The sequence below is a fragment of the Peromyscus maniculatus genome, chromosome 3, assembly GCF_049852395.1.
Source record: "Peromyscus maniculatus bairdii isolate BWxNUB_F1_BW_parent chromosome 3, HU_Pman_BW_mat_3.1, whole genome shotgun sequence".
Classification (NCBI taxonomy): Eukaryota; Metazoa; Chordata; class Mammalia; order Rodentia; family Cricetidae; genus Peromyscus; species Peromyscus maniculatus.
Genome location: NC_134854.1, coordinates 62,650,261 through 62,676,843, shown reverse-complemented (window position 1 = coordinate 62,676,843; position 26,583 = coordinate 62,650,261). Strand labels below are relative to the sequence as shown.

At 41.2% G+C, this 26,583-nt stretch overlaps 1 protein-coding gene across 1 annotated transcript in view; it reads left to right on the top strand.

The window, feature by feature from the left end:
- Positions 1-26,583, top strand: part of Snd1 (staphylococcal nuclease and tudor domain containing 1) — a 428,395-nt gene that overhangs the window by 151,878 nt on the left and 249,934 nt on the right. The window contains exon 11 of the mRNA XM_006979374.4: positions 973-1,062. Within this exon, the coding sequence (XP_006979436.1) occupies positions 973-1,062 (90 nt within the window). The remainder of the gene's footprint in view (positions 1-972; positions 1,063-26,583) is intronic.

The following is a 26,583-nucleotide window of genomic DNA, read 5'->3' as shown; positions in this document are numbered from 1 at the left end:
AGACACCGAAGTAATCATATTAGACCGGATACAATCTCTTTCTTAAGCACATCCCTCAAGTTTCCACACTCCTACCAAAGGCAGGACGCTCTGGACTTCTTAGCCCTGTCGTTAGGACTCAGTGTTGGATTTCTACCCTTTTCTCCCGTTTATTGTGCCACAGTCACATTACGTTAATTCAGTTCTAAAGGTTCTCATAACTCTGAAGTTCTGGTCATTCCTACACTTGTCACCTTCATCCAGACATTCTCATTATCTGCATGGGACAGTTGTTTGGAGCAACCTTGAAGGAGGAGTGTAGGGCCATAAGGTGATGAGCCAAGTTGTGCATGTTGAAATGCATTCCTTTCTGTCTCTTTCCTTGTTCTGTTTTTTCTAATTCTAATTTTCACACTATTTTTTCTCTGTCCTGCAAATACATTAAATTCTATATGTCAGTGAAACTTTTCTGAATCACTTCTTCCTTTCCATTTCTCTGAATTCTTATCACATCATTTTGTACTTATTCAAAACTGCTTTGTATTGCTGCTTTGTATCTGGGATCTCTTCTATTACTATGTTAAATTTTCTTTTGAGTCCAGAATGTAAACGTATTAGCTAGTTTATATATAGCTAGTAGTTGGTAGGTACTTAATAGCTGTTTTGAAATTAGATTTAGAGTATGTGTGTGTGTGCATGTGTGTGCATGCATGGGCCCAATGGGTCCCAGTGTATACTGAATTTCTTCTGTGTTGCTTATTTCCAGCTGGAGTCACTACAATTGCTCCCTTTGAGCCTGCCATTTGAAAAAGAAGTTCTCCTCCCAATGAAGCATTTCAATCAACTATTTAGTAACCAGTTATAAGATGTCTAGTATTTAGTTAATATTTTTGATCCTAGGAGACAATTGGTTTCACATATATTCCTATGTGTTACAGCCTTGCCTTTGTTTATTTTTACCATTCTCAATAGCATATTCTATTTTGCTTGCAGGATAAGAACAAGAAGCTGCGTCCCCTATATGACATTCCCTACATGTTTGAGGCCCGGGAATTTCTTCGAAAAAAGCTCATTGGGAAGAAGGTGAGTAATGAGTGTACATTTGCAAGTGTTTGGACTTAGTCTCAGGCTTTAGGAGTGATAATTTTAAAGTAGGTCCTTTCTAGGCCCTTTAGCAGCAGATGACACTCCCAACCAAGTCAAGTGGAATTACTTTGATATGAAGAGAGGCGTGTCTGTGTGTCAGGAAGTGGTACCCTTTGGGAGAGTTTTAAAATTGGGGCCCTGACCATAGTTTGATTGTCAGTGCTCTCACGGCAGGTTCCAGGCTCAATTCCAGTTTCAATAATTGCATATTGCCCCACGCTGCATTCAGTTGGCTCTGCTCTTCTCGTCAGCCACCTCCATTATAAGTCTGGGGCCATGGGATTTAGTAGTGAGGGAAAGTTGCTGCTTTTTGTGTGTTTTTTTCTACTTCTGAGGGGTAAGATGTCTACAGGAGAGGGAAGTCTTGTTGGTAGGAAAATGCATTGTATGTGAATGCTACCTGGCCTTTGAAATTTCCAATAGCCTCTCCTCTAGCTACTGGGACAGTAGGGACTTTAATGGGAAGTGCTTGTGTGACTTCGCAGGAACTGATGTGAAGACTGCTTGCTGGGTAGTATGTTGACTTTACAGTCCCAGGGCTTGGAGACCTAGAGTGCCTGTCCTAATATTATTATTTTTATGGTAATAGTCTCCAAGCGTTACGAATAGTGAACTTTTTAATCTATCTTTATTTTCCTGACATCTTATTCCAAAGTTCAAGACCAGTTGTGTCGTAGATGTGCAAAGAAAATAAATAGGATGATTATTTAGGAAGGGACTATGAATCATGTTCTAGTTTAGGATTTTAAGAGAGATTTCCTATTATGGGTTGATTTTTATATTATAATATCTTCCAAATACAATAGTACTTCAGAATACCATAATTGTCTTATTTGGTCTAGTCTTTTTTAAAATATTTTTTATAACCATAATTTCTTTATTGATTCTTTGGGAATTTCACATCATGCATCCCAAGTCCACTCACCTCCCCGTCCCCCCCCCATCCTCCCCTTACCTCTGCAGCACCCTGAAAGAAAATTTAAAAAATCAAAACAAAATAAAATAAAGCAAGCAAGTGAACAAACAAAAACATGAATCAAACAAAACCACCTTGCTTCTCTATCTTTCCCATCTCTCCAGCACCTCTTTATTTGTCATTTGGCATTGGGATCGGTATGTCACATAGTACACCCTTTTGTCCAGTCAGCTTTACTAGCAAATGTTCATTGCAATGAGTCACTGGTCTGGTTCAAGGCCTCTGGTTTCTGGTCCACCATCATCACTGTATTCTTACCAGAACTCCTCTGAGAATTTCTGCAGCTGCCCTGAGTCATGGAGATCCTGTGTGGGTATCATTCCATAGGATCAGTCCTTTCTCAAGAGCTCCAGCAGGTCCTAGATGGGGTAGATGCTAGGGTGGTCTACCCCAAGGCCCAGATCTGGGCCTGGGTGGCAGCTGAGCTGGTCAGTTCTGGCCACTGGGGGCACCCACCTCAGGTGAGGGGGAGGAGCCAGCTCCCCCCCCCCCCCCCCCAAGCTCATACCATCAGGATCAGTTCTCCGTCTCTGTGGCGGGGGTGTGGCTATCTTTCCTGAGTGCAGAGGTCAACTCTCTAGCTGCAGTGTCCAGGGAGAGGCAGCGCCACCTTTCCCAGGGCCAGCGAAGTGTGGGCCAGCTCAGCATGACCCTCTGATTTCATCTGGAATGATTCCTGTGGCCCTTGAGGTGACACAGGCCATAGATACCAGTATGATCTGGTCTTAACCATTAAACCCATGTTATTTACCCCTCCCCTAGACTGATGATGTTTTGACAGTTTAATACAGCTCTGAGTCTCAGCTGGCCTAGGATGCACCCATTTCTACCCACAAACAAGATACAGTGTGTTTCAGGACAGCCTCAAACATGCAGTGTAGCAAAAGATCTCCCTCCCTGAGCTCTTGCCTCTACTTCCCAGGTTCTGGGATTACAAGCATGTGCTCCCATAGGAAAAAAAAAAAATCCCTAGCTTTTGAATTAACGTCAAAATAATGTATTATAAACATAGTCACTTGTCTGGGTATGGTGGCACATGCCTGCAGTCCTAGCATTTGAGAAGTTGAAGCAGAGAAGTCAAGAGTTCAAGGTCAGCCTAGATTACATGGGATCCTATCTTAAACTATATAAATAGGTTTGTTATATATGATGCTTGGTAGCTTGGTAAATTATAGCAAAATATTTTGAAGTTGGATGTAAGTTGAAGTCACTAATTCTGGATTCCCTAAAATGAGTATTAAGTCTCCTCAGGTTCCTTCAGAGAATAGGCTCATTTGTCATCGTATAAAACTTGACAGAGTGCTATATTCATTCATGAAGTGTGTTGCGAATGACGGCTTTAGGTCTCTTTCAATTTCCAGATTCGCTGTTATCTGATGCAACGTCTAACATCTCTATCTTTCCCACTTGATATCATATCACTCACTCACTGTCTCATAAACAGTTGCATATAGACAACCAAGGAATTCCATGGATTTGGAAGGAAGCATGCACAGTCACCCAGAAGTGACAGCACATACTTGATTTGTGTGGTAGGGTCTGTCATATATTATGGCACCCACTAGTTTCTTTTAAGTATTGCCCTGCTGTGATTCTGTGTTATCCCTGGGCACACAGATCACAGTCTGTTGCTGCTGAGTAGCCCTGGAGTGCTGGCAAGGGCTGTGCTCTCAAGGACTGTGTGTCAGGCCACTGTAAAGTCCTCCATCACAGGATAAGAGGACTGACCTCAAGTGTCAGGTACGATGTCAATTCTTAAGCAATTAGGTACCTTCTTAGTGGGAGCAGCTTCATTTACTGGTTCTTTTGCAAGGGACTTGATTAAATTCTGTTTGTGATGAGACCAAGCTTTGTCCCCCACAGTGACATTGTATAAATGATGAATACTGTATCCTCATGTAGGGAGCTGGATGCATCTCAGCTCTGTTGGGCTGGAACATTCCTGATGCAAGCCACTTTTCCTGATATACCACCTGAAACCACTTGCCTGTCTTCTGGGCCTGTCAGTTACGACAGTCAACACCCATGAGCTCTGGCGTCTGGGAGCAGGCAGGGCAGTAGCTGCCTCAGGGGGACTGGCTAGCACATCATTGCACATTTCTGCCAATTCCCTTCAGACCTCTGCAGCTGTTCAGCATGGTACATGGTGATTAGGAGCCACTGTGAGGAGCATGTGTGCCTGTGTGCATGAAAGCTGATTAGGGCAGCCTGTCACAGGTTAAGGAAGATGTGTAGGTGAAATCATCTTCTCTGCCTCCTCCCTGAGAGTCAGTGATAATGGCATTTTTTTTGAGAGATGTCTAGAATGTGGAGAATTAAGATGGAAGGTAAAATGCTAAGATGTTTTATTGGTTTTGATGGCCTCTCTTCCATCTGTGGACATTCACATTGATTTAAATCCATTTACATAGGTTTCACTCTGGATGTGGGCCATACAGCCTTAGTAAGGATGAATACTCTGGAGTCTTACTTTCTTCATTGTGGACTGGGATAGTATTTGCCTCTCTTTTCCCAGAGCTGTGCTGTGAGAATACAAGATGAGACAGTCTTTCATGTTAGTCCAGATGCCAAGAAGGTGTGAGGCCTTTTTTGCTTAAAAAGAATTATTTTTCTTTAGAATCTAGAGTCGCCCTGCCCTCTCAGATTGATTTCTGGCTCTCAGGTCAAGAGAAATGAATCAGTATACAACTGGCATCATGACTACATTGTTTTCCTGTTTTTTTTTTTGTTGTTGTTTCTATTAACTTTGCCACTTTTCAAAACATGGTGCAGGTTGATGTGAAAACTGATGAGCTGTGGGATCAGGATGTTAGCTTTCCCCAAACAAGCCTGTATTCCTTACTAAAGGGGGTGCACATTTAAGGGTGTGGGGGATGTGTGTATCACCTCATCCCCCTCTTTCCCTGTTATCACCTGCTGTCCTCTCACTAGGATCTCAACTGTCAGATAGGCATGGCAAATGACTTTCCTGCCATTTCTTCACAGGCTCACCATGACATAGAAGCTGTGATCATTTTAGCTTTTTGTTTGTTTGTTTTGTTTAAAGCTTCTCAGGATGATATTCTCAATGTCTAAGATGGTGACTTGTTTTTTTTTTTTAACTTTTTTTATTGATTTTTTTGTGGATTTCACATTATGCATCCCAAACCCATTCATCTCCTCATCCCTTCGTATCCACGCTCTGCCCTTGCAACCTTTCCCCCAAAATAAAAGAAAATTTAAAAGAAAAACAAAACCCACAAACAAAAGTCTCAGTAAGGAAGCTGTAGTTCGACAACATATACCCTTTACTCCATACATCTTTGCTTGTAAATATTCATTGCAGTGAGCTCATTGGTCTGGTTCAAATCCTCCGGCTTTGGCTACACAGATAGTGACTTCTTAAAGGAGCCATTATATCTGCCCACTAGTAATGGCAGAAACTGTGCTCTCGGTCTCTGTCTCTACTCTGTGTGTGTGTGTGTGTGTGTGTGTGTGTGTGTGTGTGTGTCTGTCTGTCTCCCTCCCTACTCCCCTGCTCTCCCTCCCCTTCCTGTTGGTCTGTGTACCCCCACCCCCAATCCATAAAGAACATCTTATGTTAAAAAAAAAAAAAGTGAGAGTGCACATCTCAATCATTTTGTTTTTAGTAGAAAAGCTGGGTCCTTCATTGGGGGTTTCCTTCAGCTTTCTCACAGAGTAAGTAATGCCAATTTCCAGTATTTTCTCCCTTGTCAAACAGCATTTACAAATGACATATGAATCATTCCTATAACTCTTGTCCCTTAATTGCAGAATTTCTATCACCATGGGAACCATTGTGTTCAAAGTTGGAACTTGTTTAAATAATTGAGGGTCAAAAATGGTGGAGGAGCTATGACTGTAAGAAGCCTGAGTTCATGGATGCATCAAGGCTGGTGGTGGATGCATCAAGCACCAAAGACCTCATTTCTTTTAATAAATCTATGGATGAGACTCATTTGTAAACTAATTGGTGCCTTTGTTTCATTTTTATGCCATTGAAATTTGTTCTGTGAACTAACTTGTCTCTTAAAATTAACCTTTTTTCTTGATTTATGCAGACATTTTAGAATTATGGGGTTATAAATCCTTTATTCAGGGTTATTTCACCCCCAGATTGTTTTCATTTGTTGGTTTCTTTTAAGAATCCACCTTTCTAAAACATGTATTTTTGGGATGCAGAGCTGGAAAAATCTCCTTGTATGCCAAATCAGTCATATCCAGAACTGATGTATTGTCCTGTATCAAACATGTCGCTAGGTCGTTTCTGGTTAGTGGGAATTAATGACCTTTTCGTGCCAGTTAGTCCCTTGTCACTGAGACACAATTCCTCATTTAAGTAACAGATAGGGAAGAATAGTATGTTTTGACTCATTACTTCAGAGGTCCCATTGCTGTGGGCCTGTGGGAAACCAGACATCATGGTGACAAGGAGCTTGTCACAAAGGATCCTGTCACCTCATGGCAGCCAGGAAGCCAAGAAAGGAGCCAAGGGACAGTTGTGTGTCTTGACAAGATACTAGTTACTACTTATACCAGCAAAGGCCTGCCTCTTAGGATGCTGTCACAATCCAATTCCTTCTGTGTGACTTCTATGTATTAGTTGGAAACCAAGCCATCCACATAGGAGTCTTTTGTAGCAATTATTCCAGATCCTCACCAACTATCCCCATGTGTCCAGTTGCCCTTTGGTAGCCATGGGGTATTCATTCTTGTCCCTCACCAAGTGCCAGAATGCTCACCCAATTCCTTTTTAGTAGATGATGTAGTGTTTGCATGTATAACCTGTGCATATCCTCCCTGAGACGTTTCAGTCATCTCCAGGTACTTGTACCTCGTATACTGTAAATGTTATATGAATAGGTGTTAGGCTGTATTGTTGAGGAGATGATGGCAAGGTGACAGCAAGTGTTTGTATCTGTGGTGATGAACCTGTGCACTTGGAGCTGGGAGAGCCATGCAGTGCTGCAGCCCGAGTGTCTCAAGTTTCCCTCTGGTTTTCATGCACCTCTGCTGCTCCTCTGGTAGCTCTCTGGCTGGGGCTCCTACAGTCATCTTTTTGTTTTCAGTTCTTAAGATTTCTTTGTATTTCATGTGTGTTGACCTGCATTTATGTATATGAACCGTGTGGATTCTTGTACCTATAGAGGCCAGAAGAGGACATTGGATTGATACCCTGGCAACTGGAGTTGCAGCCATTTGGGAGTGTCCACATGGGTGCTGGGAACTGAACGTGGGTCCTGGCCCAGAGCAGCAAGTGTTCTGAACCATTGAGCCCTTTCTCCAGCCCCTCCTGCACCATTCTTACTGATGTTTCCTGTCTCTTTTTCCATGTAAAGCGGATGAATGGGACCCTCAGCTGGGCTTTTGCCTAATACTATTGGCTTCCCTTGCTCTTGGGGGCCTGTGCCGTGGTTCCAGCACAGTGCGGTCCTTTATTTCTTATTTTCTTTATTCCCCTTCACTGTTTACTTTCTTTTTGTCCTTTCAGAGACAAATTAAACTTGACTTAAGAAAACCTTTCTTGATGTTTTCTGCTTTCCCATAATTTACCATGTACACATTTCATAGTTTACAATACTACTATATTTGGTAAACCACATGTAAATAGCCGCCTCTCTTATTAGGTCTATTTTATTATTTCCATTAGGGCTTTTGATCTTTGTGTCCAGTAGAGAGTTCAGGTGCTCAGTTAATTTTTACTGAGTTAGTTAACTTCAGAGTCACTGGGATCAAGTTGTAGAGATGAGTTTGCATACAAAATAAGAAGTTAAGAACACAATGGGTGCAGGGGGGGGAGGGTTTGAAGTCAAACTCAATTGATTAATTTGAATCAGCCAAATGTGCTTGGCCCAGATGGTTTCCTTTATTCAGTAACCCCAGAGAAATCTAGAAATGGTTAATGCTGTATGCAGTGGGGTATCTGTGCTCTGAGGCAGTGTGCTTCTGTGAGCAAGGCTGACACCTAACACAAATTCATGGCTTTCTTCCTGCTGGATGGATGTTTAAGGTATCTAAGCAGGCTTTATGAGCTGTTTCACTGTTGTCATTTGCCGACTACTTTCTATGACTTTCACTTCGTTCTGCTCTTTAAAAGCATATAATGTGCGGCCTCTGTGTTTTGCTTGTTTGTTTGATGTTGTTATGGTTTTGTTTGTTTGTTTGTTTGTTTGTTTTGAGAAAAAGTCTTACTATGTAGCCCTGGCTGGCCTCGAACTAGCTATTTAGACATGCTGTTCTTGAACTCATAGAGATCCATGTGTATCCACCTTCAAAGTGCTGGACTTCAAGGTTTATACCACCCTTTTCATTCATTTATTTTAGCCAGTTACAGCCACTGCTTATTGAAGTTCCTTCTCATAGTAGGCACTGAATTCTTAAGAATATGTTTTCAAACAATGCTCATATGAACATAGCTGAGCAAGTGCTCTTGTGGTATGGTTGAGCATTTCTTGGGTATATGCCTAAGAGTGGTATAGCTGGATCTTGGGGGAGATTGATTCCCAATTTTCTAAGAAAGCGCCATATTGATTTCCAAAGTGGTTGTACAAGCTTGCATTCCCACCAGCAGTGGAGGAGAGTTCCCCTAGTTCCACATCCTCTCCAGCATAAAGTGTCCTCAGTGTTTTTGATCTTAGCCATTCTGACAGGCGTAAGGTGGTATCTCAGAGTTGTTTTGATTTGCATTTCCCTGCTGATTAGGGATGTTGAGCAATTCCTTAAATGTTTTTCAGCCATTTGAGTTTCCTCTGTTGAGAATTCTCTGTTTAGTTCTATAGCCCATTTCTTAATTGGACTGTTGGTCGTTTTGATGTCTAATTTCTTGAGTTCCTTATATATTCTGGATATCAGTCCTCTGTCAGATGTGGGGTTGGTGAAGATCTTTTCCCATTCTGTAGGCTGTCACTTTGCCTTGTTGATTGTATCCTTTGCTCTACAAAAGCTTCTCAGTTTCAAGAGGTCCCATTGATTGATTGTTTCTCTCAGTGTCTGTGCTTCAGCATTGTTTGTAATAGCCAAAACCTGGAAACAACCTAGATGCCCTTCAACTGAAGAATGGTTAAATAAATTGTGGCAAATATACACAATGGAATACTACTCAGCAGAGAAAAACAATGACATCATGAGGTTTGCAGGCAAATGGATGGATCTAGAAAAAATCACCCTGAGTGAGGTAACCCAGACTCAGAAAGACAAATATGGTATGTACTCACTCAAAGGAGGATAGTAGATGTGGAACAAGGATGACTGGACTGCTACTCACATCACCAGTGAGGCTACCTGGAAAACAGGACCCCAAGAAAGACACGGGAATCACCCAATGACAGAGAAATGGCTGAGATCTACATGAACAACCTGGACATGAGTGGGAGCAATGAACGGTGAGGGTCGAGGGAAAGAGAGCGGGAGATCCCAGTTGGATCAAGAACAGAGAGGGCGAATAAGGAATAGGAGACCATGGTAAATGAAGACCATGTGAGAAAAGGAAGAAACAAAGTGCTAAAGAGGCCCACAGAAATCCACAAAGATACCCCCACAAAAGACTGCTGGCAATGGTCGAGAGACAGCTGGGACTGACCTACTCTGGTGATGGGATGGCCAAACACCCTAATAGTTGTGCCATAAACCCCATCCAATGACTGAGGAATCTGGATGCAGACATCCACGGCTCTTTCCAATGTGGCCTTGAACTCACAGAGATCCCAGATGGATTTCTGCCTCTGGAATGCTAGGATTAAAGGCGCGAGTGCCACCATTTTCTAGCCTCTGTATCTAGTGGCTGTTCTGTTCTCTGACCCCAGATACACAATATTTTCGGGAACACAGTACCACCACAGGGTAGTGTCAATTTTTCTGTATAACATGCCTTTTACGTGCTATAAGAAGTTGAAGAAGGACATTAGCCTAGTCCTAGTCTAGAGCTTTGAGGAGGAATCTGCCTTCTGAATGCCTACAGCCCTCTAGACATTGTTTCATTAATTAGTCTTTGAGACGTCCCTGTTAGGGGGTGTTTTGTTCTATATAGAACGTGGCTGAGATGGTGGTAAATCTTTATTTCTCTTTCTCCCCAATCCTTTGGCATAGCTGCAGCTACTGAATATCTGAGAGTAAGGAGGGGTAGGCGCTGCTCCCCCCCAGCGCCCCCACTACTCCCCATCCCTGCCCCAGTCAGAGAGGTGAGTGACTTTGGGGAGGTTATTTATTCCCCTAAACAGGAACATATCTCTGAAAGTGCCAGAAGTCACAGTCTTAGGCAGGGCTGTTTTTCATTCAGCCTGGATGAGCTCTTGAAGGGTAGAAAGCCTTCCTGAGGAGAGGACCTCAGCTTCTCTGGCCGGTGACCAGGTTGGGCCTCTTAGTTAACTGCTCATTTAAGGCCGGCTGGCTGTTGAGAGTGTTAGCCAATCAGCTGTGCTGAATATGAAGCAGATTGCCAGCAGAGTGGGAATTCTTGTTCTTAACTACCTCTGGTGTATTTTAGTTTGAGTTTGAAAAACATTTCTTTTTTCATCTCTACATATTTCACTTCATATTAATTTGATTCATCCACACTATGGAAAAGTCCTTTACATTAATGACCAAAACAGGTTGTGAATGCATTGTGATTTAAATTGACAGCTTTATACGGTGAGGCTTGTCCTTGCCTTCCAATGCCAGCTGTTACCATCAATGTGGCTGTAAATTTTTGAACAAGTGACTGGAGATACTCAGCAGATGAAGAGGTGCTCTGACTTCTAGCTTTCGATATCTAGCAGGGGACTCCTATTGGGCATGATGAGGTTAGGCCAGCATCCATTGGACACCAAGGTCTATTGTGGATACTCTTCACCCTTGGGTTTCAGCAATTATCCTGCTTGTCCCTTGTTTGGTGACAACTAACAAAAATGACCATGGAGTTGCCTTTTTGTGGAAGCTCGGCAAGGTGGCTTTCTTCTGCTGCCACCGAACTGTCCCTTGTGACAAAGAGTTCTTGTTTCCTTCTTTGTTGCAGAATGCGCTAAGTACCTCTGCGCTTTGGGGACCATCAGTGTTTGAACTGAATATACGGCTCTTTGGTGTAGTTTGTTAGTTTATGATACATATTGTAATATCCTCTTCAAAAGCATCTCTAAGTTAAATTAAGAAAGTAGAATTTTCAGCTGCATTCCTGGAAATTTCTGTGTGCTTACTCACCTGTGGGAAATGATTTATTATCTGTGAGAATCCTCAAGGTGCTGTCATCTCTCGCTGACTTTTGTATTACTTTGCTTATTAGTAAAGACTTTCTTCTTTAGATTCCCTGGCTGCTCACAGTTTTCTGGTGGAAGTTCTTACCTTTGTAACATGGTTTGGAGTGGTTTTGTCTTAAACCGTCTTCTTTTGGTCTTTAATGTTAGGTTTTTGGGATGTCGTCCTTGGAGCTGGAACATTCCACACTTATTTTCTGCAAACTGAAATTTTATTTTAGGGGGAGATTTGTGCTGAATCAGCTCAGCTGTGCTTGGGGGTAGGGAGAGGACAGCCCCCCCCCCACTTTAAAAATAACTGTTATGTGCCAAAAATCCTAGAAAATGTGCTGAATTGCAGATCTTCCGACTTCATATACCTCCGGTTTACAGAGAGTAGCTTCTTTGGAGCTTAAGTTCAGTGATGGGGAGGAACATGCGGTGCCGTGGAAGGGTGCAAGGCAGGACTCACTAGATGTGCCTTTCTCATCTTTTTGTTTCTGCCCACAGCTTCATTTGCCTAGAAGGGTCCATGCAGGGACAACGTAGATAGGCCTACTAAGTAAAAAGAGAAAGCCCATGTTGCCACAACACCACATTCAGAGATGGTGAGCTGTATCTTTGGAACACTGGGTTTCTAAAGCCTCTTTTGTTTGTGCTGCAGCCATTGAGGTGGTGCTACAGTATTAATAATCTGTACAGGTATTGGAAGTGTCTCTTAGTTTTGAGGATGAAATTCTGTTCATTCCTTAGCTATGTCATAAAAGTGATACTTTAGAGATACATCTATATAAATTCAATTATACATTTGTGCACTTAAAAATAAGAGTTCTCAGCTGGGCGGTGGTGGCGCACGCCTTTAATCCCAGCACTTGGGAGGCAGAGGCAGGCAGATCTCTGTGAGTTCGAGGCCAGCCTGGGCTACCAAGTGAGTTCCAGGATAGGCGCAAAGCTACATAGAGAAACCCTGTCTTGAAAAACCAAAAAAAAAAAAAAAAAAAAAAAAAAAAAGAGTTCTCAATCCCAGCACTCAGAAGGCAGAGGCAGCTGAATCCCTGAGTTCAAGGCCAGCTTGGTCTACAAAGTGAATTCCAGGACAGCCAGAGCTACATGGAGAAACCCTGTCTTGAAACTTGCCCCACCCCACCCCACCCCCCAAAAAATAAACAAATAAAAAGCTCTTTGCTTAAATGTATTTAAAATCTGAACAGTGCTTTTTGCACTTTGCTGAAACAAATTATTTCATTACTAGCTAGTTGTTTACTTTTATTCCTATGGTATCTTTTCTCTGACACATTCAGGTATTCCTAAAATGCAGCCATTATATCCCATGTACATGGCCAGCTTGGACAAGTCTTTCTGATGTATTTGTGATTTTTCCCTCCCCTCCCCTCCCCTCCCCTCCCCTCCCCTCCCCTCCCCTCCCCTCCCCTCCCCTCCCCTCCCCTCCCCTCCCCTCCCCTCCCATGTGTATGTCTGTGTGTCTGTGTCTGTGTACATGGTTGCTAGAGGTCAAGTATTATTGCTCAGTTGCTTCTTCATTATTTTAGAAACCCAGACTCTAACCTGAACCCGGAACTTGCCCATTGAGATAAATTGGCTGGCCCCCAGGGATCATCTGCCCAGCACTGAGATGCACACTACTGAGATCACCTTTTTATGTGGGTATTGAGGCTCTGAAATCAAAATCACTTTACCGATGAAGCCTACTTTATGATATTTTCATAATGTATGCATAGTGAGTTGATCAGTATCCCTTCCTTGCAGAATTCCCATCTATCTGCAGTCTTAGAATGTGCTCTGGTGACAAATAGCATCTTTGCAGATAGATTTAAATGAAATCATACTGGTTTAAATGGGTTTCTGCATAGAGAGGTAAGGTCATAGGAAGTAGGCAGCTGTATGGTGATGGAGGTAGAGATTGCAGTGGTTCATCTGAGACAGGGGAGGACAGTGATTACTCAGAGGTTCTAGAAGCTTGGGTGACCCAAGAAAGGATGCTTCTGTGGGGCTTTTAGGGGGAGTGGGGAATGATGACTGCTTATGCCTTGATTTCAACTTGAAGCTTCCAGAATACTGAGGGGAGTACATTTCTTTTGTTCTCAGCCTGCCTGTTTATGGTGCCCCATTACAGTAGCTCTGGGAACTAAGACAGAGAGAAGTATGTTCATTTCTTGTATCTGGTCATCTCCCTGTTGGCCGGGGTCTGGTTTCTTGATTTTTATTTCAGGAGTGAGATTGCTTAGAGCCATAACTCAAGGAGTTGAGTCTGGTCTTCTACTGGCATGGTTTATTCCCTTATTTTGTGTCTGTACTCTGTGATTACTCCTCCTAGATAGTAAGGCTGGCCTTCCTCCAGGCCAGGGGACAGTTGTAGAGCAATTGATAGGAATTTCCAGTTTTATGAGTAGGCTCACCCTCAGACTATAGTTGTCTCTCTTGAAGGATGAGTGCTGGTGTCCACTACAGAGGGCTACATTGTCTTGTGGCCATCTTAGTCACAGGATCACTCTTTGATCATTAGCAGCATTTTGAAATAAGACATACTTATTGGGAGCCTTATATGGACTCTAGCTTTTTCTTTTGTGGCCACTAGAATCTCAGAGTTTCCTCTTTGATCTGCCTCTTTGTCAAGGTGTCTGTCTATCTTCCTGCAACCTTTCCTTCTCACCACTTCTGGCTTAACAGATGGGCTCGAATGAGCCAGGATGACCTAATGAGAACGTAGTGCTGTGAAAATAATAAATGGTGGGGTCATTCTTTAGTTTGTGGGCCTTGCCACCTTTGGTTATGTATACTCACTCAACCAGCTAAAACACAGCACAATGAAATCGATTTTTTGTTACTTGTGCAGCTGGTACTTTTTAGTCCAAATCTTACTCCAGGCATTGGGAACAGAGCCTTACAAGTACCTCTCCATGAGCTAATATTTTAAAAGAGGCCAACACAGTTGCTGCTTTCCTTCTTAGAGGTGAAATAAAAATAAATGCAGTATCTCTTAAAAGTTGCTTATAGTCTAACTGGGATAAGATGACATCAACATGTGTGAAATTGAATGAGGACCAATTTGAATAACTGGCAAGATAACAGAAAAGTGTCCCCTGGCAGTATTTGATAAATATTAATGTGAATTGTGCAGATCCCAGTTATCTGTCACAGATTGGAGAGGTCTTACCTGCTGGGTGACCTTATGTACTTTAGCCCTGGGTGGCCACACATGTTGCTGACTTACTTAGAATTGTTTTCACTCTTTCCTCCTTGGTTTGCTTGTAGGCTCTGTTTCCAGCTGCTGTCTGGTGGATATCTGAGTACCCATTCCAGTAGCCAGCTGGCACTTACTATGTCCAAAATACAGCTCGTAGATTCCATATGATGTGTTGTTTTTTCCTACCCGTAAATAGCCCTGACTTGGTTATTGATCTTTCTTAATGTTACTATCATCCTGTGTCCCAGATATCAGCAGTTTCCTGGTCGTTACCCAGCTTCTCAGTCAATGGATTCTCCGGATTCTGCTTCCCTTAGCCTCCTTCTTCTGGGTTTTCCAGGGAGCAGCTCTTAGTGTGCGTGTCCTAATCTCTCATTTTAATTATTGCAGCCCTGCCTCAAGTCATTTTCCTGCAACTGTGCGTGTGTGCCATCTTTCACCCTCCCGTCACAGTCGCTTTCTCTGCACAGTCCAGATGTGCCACCCACTCTGCTGATACCTGATTGCCTGCCCAAAAGAATCTAACTCTCTAGGTGAACATAAAAGCCCCGGAAAGGAGCTGTTTATAAATTACCATAACTTTAAAGGAGTCTATTTCCCTTTCTCGTCTCGCTCCCTTCGCTACTCTTTTTGCAACATGTCTCCAAGGCCTTCTGACCGTCAGTGGTGTGCACGGCCCTTTCATAGCTTCTTGCCTCCACATTTGGTGTTCTGTTTAAACCTGTCCCCGTTCTGGTGTTCCTTGTCCCCTGTGGTAGTCTGTGCTCATTTAGCAGTTGTGGTTTCCAGGCCTGACCACCTTCCCCACCCCCACAGGACCAGCATCTGCCTGATGCAGAGAATCAGTTGGGGTTTTCCCCGAGTCCCAAGGGAGAGGTCCTGGTCTGAGGATGTCTTAGAAAGATCAGGAGCATCTCAGCATGGAGAGACGCAGTTTAAGTTGGGCAGTGGCTTTCTTGCCAGATGCTTTTTTTATTTCTTCATGCTTATGAACTTTGTGCTCTGATTCACAGATATCATAGGCGTGGTGATGACTGACTGCACCACAAACCAAGGGCAGAATAAGTATGCTTTCTAGTGGTTTCTATTTATGCATTTAAATTATTACCTTAGCCCTCCATCCGATGGGTTGTAAAATGTCTGACACTTTATGTAGTCAGTTCCCTGTCCCCCTGACATGAGACAGTCAAAGCCATCACTGTTCTCTGGTGATCTGGGTTAATCTTGTCTTTTTTCTTCATAACTGAGACTGGTCTTAACTTTTTATTTGTTTTCTCTACAAATGACAGAAGGATTTGCTAAACTAGTAGGTGATAAGGTAATTTTTTTTTTTTTTTTTGGCTTGAATCCCCTTTATTTTATTTCCCTCAGTGACAAGTTCAGTAGACTCTGACATGCCCTGCTGGCCCATGCTGGGGTTCATAATGCTCCTATTCTCTCATCACAGTCGACACAAATTAGAGATAGTAAATGGGTGACTTGCTCCAGTTGGCAACTCCTATACTATGCCATGTGCCTTTTTGCCTGTTTGATTCTGTGCCGAGCCCCTCCTACCCTGTCTAGTTAAAAATCCATGTTACCCCTCCAGGCCAGATTTCCACCCCTCTAACTTACCTTTAGTAAACGCACAGCAGAAAGGGGGAAAGGAATGAGAGAAGACATCATAGCAACCTTTGCTCAAGAACTGAAAGTAACCTGGGCTCTGATTAGCATGGAGGTGAGCTTGTTTGGGAGGTGGGGTACCGTGCACAGCCAGAGAGCTGGGAGAGTCTTTGTCTTTATAGATTCTGTTTCTACAGGGTAGAAGACATATTTGGTGTGCATGGTGTATGTGTTCACAATGGCCCGTTCTTCATTTGTAAAATGTCCATGGCATGTTGATAGCTTCAGCTCCTCCATGGTAGTAGTACAGGGAGGGAGTCTAAGCCGTCAGCTGCTCAGGGTGGAAATGGAAGCTAAACACAGCTACTACAGACCTACTTTGTTGTCCACACTGTTCTCAGCTACAGTAAAATGCAGAGAGAGGGCATTTCTGTAACCTTGGGGGCAGGAAAAGAAATAATTTTTACACTTGGGAAGAATTCATTGCTTCATTTTTTCTATTTGAGTTGCTTTGGCCTTGATTTTGCTATGTAGATGAGGATGACATTTTTATTTCTAAAATTCAAAGGAATCTTGCCTTTGTCTTCTAAAAATATGATCTTACTAAAGGTCCAGTTATTTGTTCAGGTATTTCTAATCAGAGTCCAACAGCACTGGCTTACAAATGTATAGTTTTCCTAGAGTGTCTCTGGAGAGGGCCATCCTGAGGGCTCAGGTAGATGTCCATTGCTGGACACTGTTTCTACTCCTCCATTGCTAGAGCCCTGGACCAAAGTTAATGTACCTCCCCATCTATTCTCTCTGTTTCTCTGTGTCTGTCTCTCTGTGTCTGTCTCTCCCCCACCCCACTCTGACACACACACATACCCCATCTCCAAAAGGAAGGATTAGCTTACACCAAGGAGCTATTCATAAACTCTGTCTTGATGATTTGTTGCCCTGTTTTGTGATGATTGATCTGCTTGATTAATTTGCAGTTCTGAAAGCTTAATTTTTTGTCATCAGAGACAAAAAAAAAAAAGATTTGTTTTATTTAAAAGATCAGTGAATATAAATACCTATTGTGAAAGGATATGTGCCACTCACTTACTTCCTGAGCCCCATGACCCATGGGTGAGTCTTTGTGCTGTCCCGGAATCCTGAATGTTACAGGTCTGCTGATGATGCTGTCTTTCAAACCTATGAGTTCTGTGAAGTGATTTTGCCTATCCCCACCCACAGCCTGGGAGTAAACCTGGACCTCACATGTTAGGCAAGTACTGTATCATTGTGCTGCACCCCTAGTCCAGCTTTGATCATCTGTTATTTCCTAATCCCCACCCTATCCCCGAAGGCCGACATTGAATTCCATGTTTCCCCACCTCTGCCCATGGTACTAACTTATGATCATATCCCATGTCTGAAGTTTTTAAATGGTTATAGTTAGAATTTTGGCCTGTTTATTATTAGAGATATGTCCTCTGTTCCCCCTTCCTAGATCTGTGTGTCCAAGTCCTTTTCTCACATCTGAGGTCTGTTATTGGTGTCCCTCAATTCATCAGTTGGCTGAATTTTGAAATATGGCTTTGAGAGTTGTAATCCATCCAGATGATTGACTCTGTGACTTTGGCCAGGTGCTTTTTCACAGTTGTTTTCTCCAGTCTCTCCAGTGGTGGAGTTTGCTTGCTGGCAGGAGGATGAAGAAAAGCAGCACGCAGTATGAACTCCACAGCATGGCAGGGTTTTTGAAGATGAAAGACAGGATGAGTCATGTCGCTGCTCTTCAGTTTTTCTGATTTGGTGGTTGTTAGCCATAGATTTCCAAGGAGAAAATGGCAGCAAAATTGCTGAGTCTAGATAGATGTATAATGTCTCTCATCATTTAGAGAAGGAAAAGACATATTGATAGTGGCAATTATGCCCTACTTCATAAACATAAGCCTTTCCTTTTTGTCTTACGACCTTATTTGATTCTTACTCTGCTCCTTCCTTCCTTTCCTCCTTTCCCCTTGTTTTCACTTTTCATCCTTTTTCTCAGTAGGTCTTAGACCTTTGATGTCAGAGTCCAAGCTGAGCCTCATTTTGTGTGTGTACACTCTGACTGCCTTAATGCCCGGCTTGGCTTCTGTAATGGATCCCTGGGACCCTCCGGGCCTTAGGAAGAAAACAGTGACTTGATAAATGGTATTTTTTTTTTTCTTGTTTCTTGTTCGTCCTCCCAGGAGCTTGAAACTTCTTTTTCTACCAAAGTTGACGAAACTGTGACCTCTCTCCAAAGTTCCTCTTAGTTTGCCTAATGGTTCTAGTTTCTGTTTAGGCTTGAAGCTTCTTGGATGAACCCATAGAATTTTCTAGGCTAGATAGATAATATTGTGATATCTTTAAAACTGTGCCTTAATTGAAATTTATTACTTTTTTTGAGACATGGTTTCTCTGTTTAGCTTTGCGCCTTTCCTAGAACTCACTCTGTAGACCAGGCTGGCCTTGAACTCACAGAGATCCACCTGCCTCTGCCTCCCAAGTGCTGTGATTAAAGGCATGAGCCACAATTACCCGGCTTGAAATTTACTACTCTTTATGGGAGAGAGGAAATATGAACAAAAATAGTATCAGCCATCCTTTTAGTTTGCCTTCAGCTCCATGAGGGCTTCTGGTTGGCCACACCAAGTGAGAATACCTGTGACCTTGTATGTACTCTAATTAAGGTATCACTTTGTTACTGTCTCAAGCACAAATACCATGTTGGGTGCTTGGACGTAACTGTTCAGATGACTCATGACTTGCTTCAGATTATATGTGAAATATGTTTCTCTTGCATGACCCAATGCTACAATTCTCATCTGGCTCTGATGGTTCCCTTTTTGGCTGTGTATCCTCATCCCTGTACAGAGCCAGCACTTTCTTGGCTAAAAGGGCAGGTTGCATTTCTCTGGTGTCCTGTATTCTTCTTTCTTTCTCTTGCAAAGAGAAAGATTTTTGTTGTTGTTGTTGTTGTTATTGTTTTTGTTTTTTACATTGATTTTTTTTTTTTGTAGCTTACTAAAGATACTTTTCTTTATAGGACTTTTATGAAAATTTAATTTTTTAACAGAGAGAATTTTTAAATGTTTTATATAATATAAATTGTTCTTTACAATTTAAAAATAGACATGCAGGGGGGAAAATAGATGGGTAGAAAGCATGTAAATGGATAAAGCAGTATTTCTTCTTGTCCCTAAAGATTTTCAAACTCAGTAAGACAAGTCAGTGGATTTTGTTGTTTTATTTACTTGAAAAAATGACCCTGAAGTCATTGGCGAGAAGGCCAATTTGGAGATTGGATTACCCTTACACACACACACACACACACACACACACACACACACACACACACACACACACACACACGGGGAGAGAGGGAGAGAGAGAGAGAGAGAGAGAGAGAGAGAGAGAGAGAGAGAGAGAGAGAGAGAGAGGACAGACAGACAGACTAGAAAACCATAATATTGTATTTCTCATGTTGTGTTGTCTTTATAATTATTTTGAGTAGCACTTACTAGAAAATTCAAATAGTAATAAAGAGTTGACAGAAAGGCCTTTCGCACTTTGATCTGTGCCATGGGCCTCTTCTAGCTCAGCACATGTCCCCAGAAGCCATTGTTGTCATTTCTTTGGGCATCTCCCTTGGCATGCCATAAGCCTCCATAGATAAGCATGTTTGTGGGAGGGTGAGCTCAATTCCTGCATTTTACACAATTGCTAGCACCATAAATACAGTCAGATGTAGGGAATATATATATATATATATATATATATATATATATATATATATATATATACCCAAGCATAGTGTCTTTGCATTTGTTTTCCATTTCCACGTACACACAAACACTCAAACCTCAGCCTATTTGATCTTCACAGTTCAGGAAAAGTGCTGCTGTCTTATAAAATTCCATTCTAATTTCTCTGTGGGTATAATTTTTCTACTTGAAAATGCAATTATAAATTCCACTAACACTAGTGATTTTGTCCACTCTATCTTTGCTTATGATATTGTGTTCTGTTTTGCCATGTCCCACTTCATCAATCTCAAAACAATTGTTTATTATGTATTTTTTTTTTAATTAAAACAAGAGGAAAGGATAAAAGAAAAGCTGTCCTCCCAGGGGTAGCATCTGCTAACACTTGAGTGTACATCAGCCCAGTCTTTTTTATGCATGTGGCTATTAGCATAATTTTCATTTTAGCTGGTAATTACATGGTACTTACTGCTTTGTAACCTTCAACATGATGATTTCCCTGTGTCGTTAAGTAGTCTTCTACACAAGGTACTTTTATCATTTAATACCAAGTGAATGTTTAATCAATATCCTGTTGCTGGCTGTTTGTAGTGGTTTAGTGGGTGGGCTTTGAACCACATAGACATGAGTTTGAATCCCTGGGGCAGCATTCCCTAACCTGGGCTGTCAAGAGCATTAAATGGCATAATATATGTTAAGCACTCAGTGCGATTCTCGGCACATCTCAGCTGCTCGATTGATATCAGCAAACTTCTGAGTCAGGGCTTAGGAAAATTAAGAACAGAGAGCAGTATGTAATATGACAACTAAAATGAACTTGTTCTATTTTATGTCCTGATAAGGCAAAATGAGCGGGGTGTGTGTATGTAAAAGTGAGCAATGGGGAGAGAAAGATACATTGAGTACTTATGGGGGAGATGACCTACAATATAAGAGTGAAGTTGGCTATTGTCCTTAGACCCTGACTAGGGTCTCCTGGATCCTAGAGTGAGTGGAGTGGGCCTGGGGAAGGTAGAGTGGGAGAGACCTTATACATCCCATTGCCTGCTTCCTGAGTTTGATGGCATGTTCCACAGCTTGAAAGAGTTCCAGAGTTCCCATGGGAACTGGCAGGACATCTGAGGACTGTAGCTGAAGAAAGGGCAAAACATGCCCCTACCAGTTGTTTTTATACAAGAAATTTCTCTGCAAGTCTTAAACTCAAAATTAAGGATTTCCCATATACTGAACTTAACCATCTAGTCATCAGTAAGGGGGAAATGCTACGTGCCCTTCCTGTTAGCTCTGTGAGTAGATCCAACTTTTCTAAAGAGCACCCCCACACACCCTGACTCCCTCTCGCTCCCACTTTAATGTGTTTGCTTTTAAAAGCAGCACCGTTAATTGAGCTGTCATTGATGAATTCAGGTATTGACAAAATTTGAAGTAATATTATGAAGTCAATTACTTCTGATCACACAGGCAGCATATTTTGCTTAAAGTCTCTTGATGCTTTGAATGAGAAATTTGTTACGGTTGATATTACTGTGTGATGACTCTATAGTCAGCAGTTAAGCAGTGAAAAATTTACTCTGGTATTAAATACGGAGTATGTTGAAAGTTAAAATGGAGTAGAAATGCTGCTTCATTTAAAAATGTTTGTAGTCTGTTTAAGGCAGACTGGTTAGAAAAAACAGCGCTGTATTATTATGCTCTTCTTTCCCCATGGTGTCACCTTAAAAATTAAGTATGTATTTACCAAAATACTTAATTGAAATAAAATACCCACTTCTAACACATTTTCAGCAGCAGTATCATTTTATTTATCTGAGAAAAATTATCTGCCTGTTCAGAAAAACTATTTTTCCTTCCCAGTTTGTTATAGATGGCCAGTCAGTGTCTCATTTTCAAGAAAGTATTGAAGTCTTATTTTGCTTTGTATGATTCTAAGCTAAATTCCATGATGTAGATGAAATCTCTCTCCTTACTCATTAGAGAAAGAACATGGGTTTAACACCAACTCTGAGGAGTTCTTTGTGGCTAGCTGAATCCATAAGTTTTTTTCTTTGAAGACCAAACCAATTTAGGTTTCAGATTCACTTTAACATTATACCCAGAATTTAATTCTGATTCATACAGTTTCATTGCTGTAAACAGTTTATCTTTCCTACTTATCCATTTCTTTGGTAAAGGCAATATTCTAGATGCTAAACTTAATTTCTTTGCAGATTACACAATAAAGGTTTCTTTATGCATATTCATTCTCTCCTTCCATCTTGTACACATGTACATGGCTGTATTAGTGTGTAAAGGACAGAGGTCCACTGGATGTCATTCCCCAATAGCAGTCCACCTTATTTTTTGTCGTGGTCTCTCACCAGGACCTGAGGCTCACAGATTAGGCTAAATTGACTATCGAGCAAGCTCCAGGAATCTTCCTGTCTTGGCCTCCACAGTGCTGAGATTTGCAAGTACATTCCCCCATGCCTAACTCTCACACACCTTGTAAAGCTGCTTTAAAAGATGATTGATGGGCAATAGGGCTGTCATTTTTGGTGGTTCTGTCTTATTTCCTTAATTCTTAAGTCTGGGAAGCTATGCAGACATCTTGGTCTTACATTGTGAAGAACATTGACTTAGGTTGCAGGTAGTTTGTATTTGCCAAATTTGGGTCAGTTTTTGGGGAAATGATAAATATAACTACAGTACCTAAAGGCACTAAATAAAGTTGACCTGTTGAGTACAAGCATTTTAGAGAATTATAACCAGGACATTTAGTCTCCCAGTTGTCAGTAATACATAGGCTATGGTTGGCAAGGGTAAGAGGGAGAAAGAGCCTGTGTAATTCAAATAACAATATTCTGGGATATTTACTTAGACTTGTTTATATAGGAATCAATCTCTGTGACCTTTTAATTTACAATAAAATCTGTACTTTCCCACATACTCAAATGAAATGTTAAATATTTTAATGGCTTTATAATTTTATTCTGATTACATAATTTGTTTAACCAGTGTATGTTCATCTTAATTTATTTTGTATGATTTTATTTTAAGTTTTTATTTTATTTTTATTTTATGTTTTGGTTTTTCGAGACAGGGCTTCTCTGTGTAGCTTTGGTGCCTTTCCTCTGTAGATCAGGCTGGCCTCGAACTCACAGAGATCCACCTGGCTCTGCCTCCCAAGTGCTGGGATTAAAGGCGTGCACCATTGCCGCCCGGCTAATTTTAAGTTTTAACAAACAGGCCATATTGTGTATCAGCATCCTCAGTGTTGATTAAATAGTACAAAGTCACACAGATTTGTAGAGCTGGGAGGGTGTAAAGGGGGAAGTGGAAGGCACAGACATTTTACATTGCTCTCCTTTGAATCCTATGTATTTTATCTCACATGAAAAGTCAAGCTTTTATGATTCTTAGCATTTTTGTTCTTTCATTTGAAACTTCAGTTTTATTCATTTTTTTATCTTAAGTTTATTTGACCCGTTTTATGCTTAATTTCTTAGGCTTCATTATTTAAAAACAGCATAGCAACAGAATATTCTCTTTTATTTTAATTAAACAATTCTAATGTTTGAATTGCTTTTCTGTAGACAAGAGATATAGCTGTAGGGTGCTTAGTTTGAGAAAAAGCCAGAGTCAGTAACAGGGATTGGGAATTTTAATGCCTATTACCTCTTTCTGGTTTGTTTTGTTGGTTTATTTTTTGGGTGTAGGGATTGAACCTGGGGTTTCACATCTAAGAGGCAAGTACTCCACCACTGCCCTACAACTTCAGACCCTGTTCCATTAATTGTCAAGATAGCTTCTACAGTGATTCAGATTTGGAAGACTGAGCCACTCTGTTAGACTGTAACTATTCAGACAACTAACAGACTTGAGTTATTGAAATGATACTAATGCCTTTCTCTTTGCTATAGATCCTCATTTTCATAATTTAGAGTTGATTGAGTCTAATGTAGGAATCTAGTCATAACTTTGGAGATGTCATGAAGCTTTCTTGAATCCATTTCTCCCCCTGTAGGAGTATGAACTTGCTTTAGGTAATAACTGTGATTGCTTTCCTTCCCATATAAAATAGACCATTCATTTATGTTTATTCCTTAAAAGTACAGTTAACAAATTAAGAGTTGGAATAAACACTAATGGAATTTTCAAATAATTTAATATTAATCAGCTAATGCTTTTTTACCATACAGGTATTTTGTTTTGTTCATAACCATTTATAGCCTTGGTCATTTAAATTTTTTGTATCTCTTGTATTGCAGAAGACCCCCTTTCCATCATATCCAAGTAAACTGTATAACTTTCCAGATCATTAATAGCTATTACTGTTTTTATTGCTATTATTAATGTGGCTTCCTACTATTTTCCAGTCCAATTATACTTAAGTAGCTAAAGAAATTTCACCCAATGTTCAAAAGAAGCATAACGATAAAACAAAAAGTAGCATAAGGTCCCTACTTAACAGATGCATCATTCATTGTCTTACATCGCAGAATTATTCTCTGTGGCTCTTTGACTTTTCTAGTTTGGAAGTTATTAGACAAATAACAGTTGATGCTTCTAGCCATCATTTGTTCCAGGTTACACTGTCCAACGAAGCCTTTATAGTCTTTGACCATAAGATGTTTTTCTAGACCTTTCAGCTTCAAAGTTAACATTGAATATGAAATTTTATATTCACAGGAATTATAGCTGATGTCACTAAATAATATTTATTTCATTAGATTTTATGCAACATTTCAATTTATGACCTCCTGTCATCTGTAATCACTCATTATGCAGATTCTATTTATAACTACATAATTTTTATTCAGTCTTAACTATGCCTATGCATTTGGTTTGTCTTTTATGAAGAAAATTAAGAGACAGTATATAGTAGTTTTCTTTTATCTATTTTAGCAGATAATTAATCTAAAATCCAGTCATTTAAAAAATTAATTTGCTTTACTGTTCTGTTTCATTTACTTACTAAATACGTTGAGTTAGCATTTTGCTTGTTCTTTTTCTGTTTTTTTGTTTGTTTGTTTGTTTTTGGTTTTTTGGTTTTTTGAGACAGGGTTTTTCTGGGTAGCTTTGGAGCCTTTCCTGGATCACACTCTGTAGACCAGGCTGGCCTCAAACTCACAGAGATCCGCCTGCCTCTGCCTCCTGAGTGCTGGGATTAAAGGCGTGCGCCACCACTACCCGGCTTGCTTGTTCTTTTTCTCACAGCAAGTTTCACTCCTGTTTCCTGAACGTCTTAGTTATACTAAAATGTACACTTTAATTGTCTGGGCTTTAGATATGTCTCTCTAACGTGTTTTACATGAAGGTCTTGGGCAGTGAATGTAGTAAGCTCTTGTGTGTAGTTGGAAGCCACACTCGATTTCTTGGGACACTAGTATTTTTGTGTGGTCTTGGTTATTGTGTTGGGTATGCATTTTCCTGTTGATTGGGCATTTCCTCACTACTTTCTGTAGCTGCTGGGAGCTTTGGCTTTGTTCTTTTCCATAGAGTTACCTAATATTCTGTGGCAATGCTATAGTGGTGGAATATTATTAAATACCATCACTAGGTGCCTGAAGAGATGGCTCAGTGGATAAGAGTACTTGCTGCTCCTGCAGAGTACCTGGGTTCAGTTCCCTGCACCCACATGGTGATTCACAACCACTCATAACTCCAATTCCAGAGTATTCAACTCCCTCTTCTGGCTTGTCAAACAAATACAAACATACAGGGAAACACTCACACATATAAAATAAAACAAATAAGTCAGAAAAATAATACCATCCTTAGCACTCTACTTAATGTTTTGACACCAGGATAATAAGTGTATTGCTCAAAACTTCCTTATTCATAAGACATTGATTTAGTTCCTAGGCTAAACTACAAAAGCTTTTCTGACAGAGACTTTTGTACTATCTCAAGAATAGGACAGGCAAGATGACTCCGAAGGGAAAGGTGCTTGCTGCTAAGCCTGACGACCTGAACTTAACCTCCAGGACCTACATGGTAGAAAAACTACTTCCTTCCAAAAGCTACTAGAACAGCCATTGCTCTTTTCCAGTAGGCCATTTTTCCTAGCTGTAGCAGCTTTTAAAAGAATTCAAATTCTTTCCTGCGGCGCGCTCCTCGGCCAGCGAGGAAGAACGACCACCATGCAAGGATCCTTCTCAGAACACACTTTATTGGAGCGCCTCTTGGTTAAGGGAGAGCGGGAGGTGAGGGGCCGAGGACTAAACTGCAGCTGCTTATATAGGGAATCAGGCAAACGTGCCGTACTGTGATTGGGTCCCGCCAGAAGGCAAGCACGGGGAGCCACGCGATAGGCTGAGGACATAAGGCCAATTACCATACTCGTGCATCATAGCCAAATATGGAGTTGTTTACAGCTAGGCTACCAGGAAGTCAGCGCCATCTTTGAATAGCGGCTCCCTACACTTTCCCATGTGAACCAACTAAGTAGAGTTGTCAGCCATTTCTCTTTGTCCCTTGACTACTGTGCCTAGTCTTAGTTTTCCCACTGAACTCCTAGCAGTAAGGGCAGAAGAGAGGGTTAACTAGAGATGACCTCAGGCAACAGATCTGGGCAAGATCCCTTGCTCTGTTTACAGGGGTTATTTCTAGAAGACTGGTTCAGTGAGACTGTGTGCAGCGTGATGAAGAAGCCTATGGGTGCTGTCTTTGACAGACTTTCCATTTACCCACATGAAGTTACATACTGTATACAGTGTCTGTCTAGTTTAT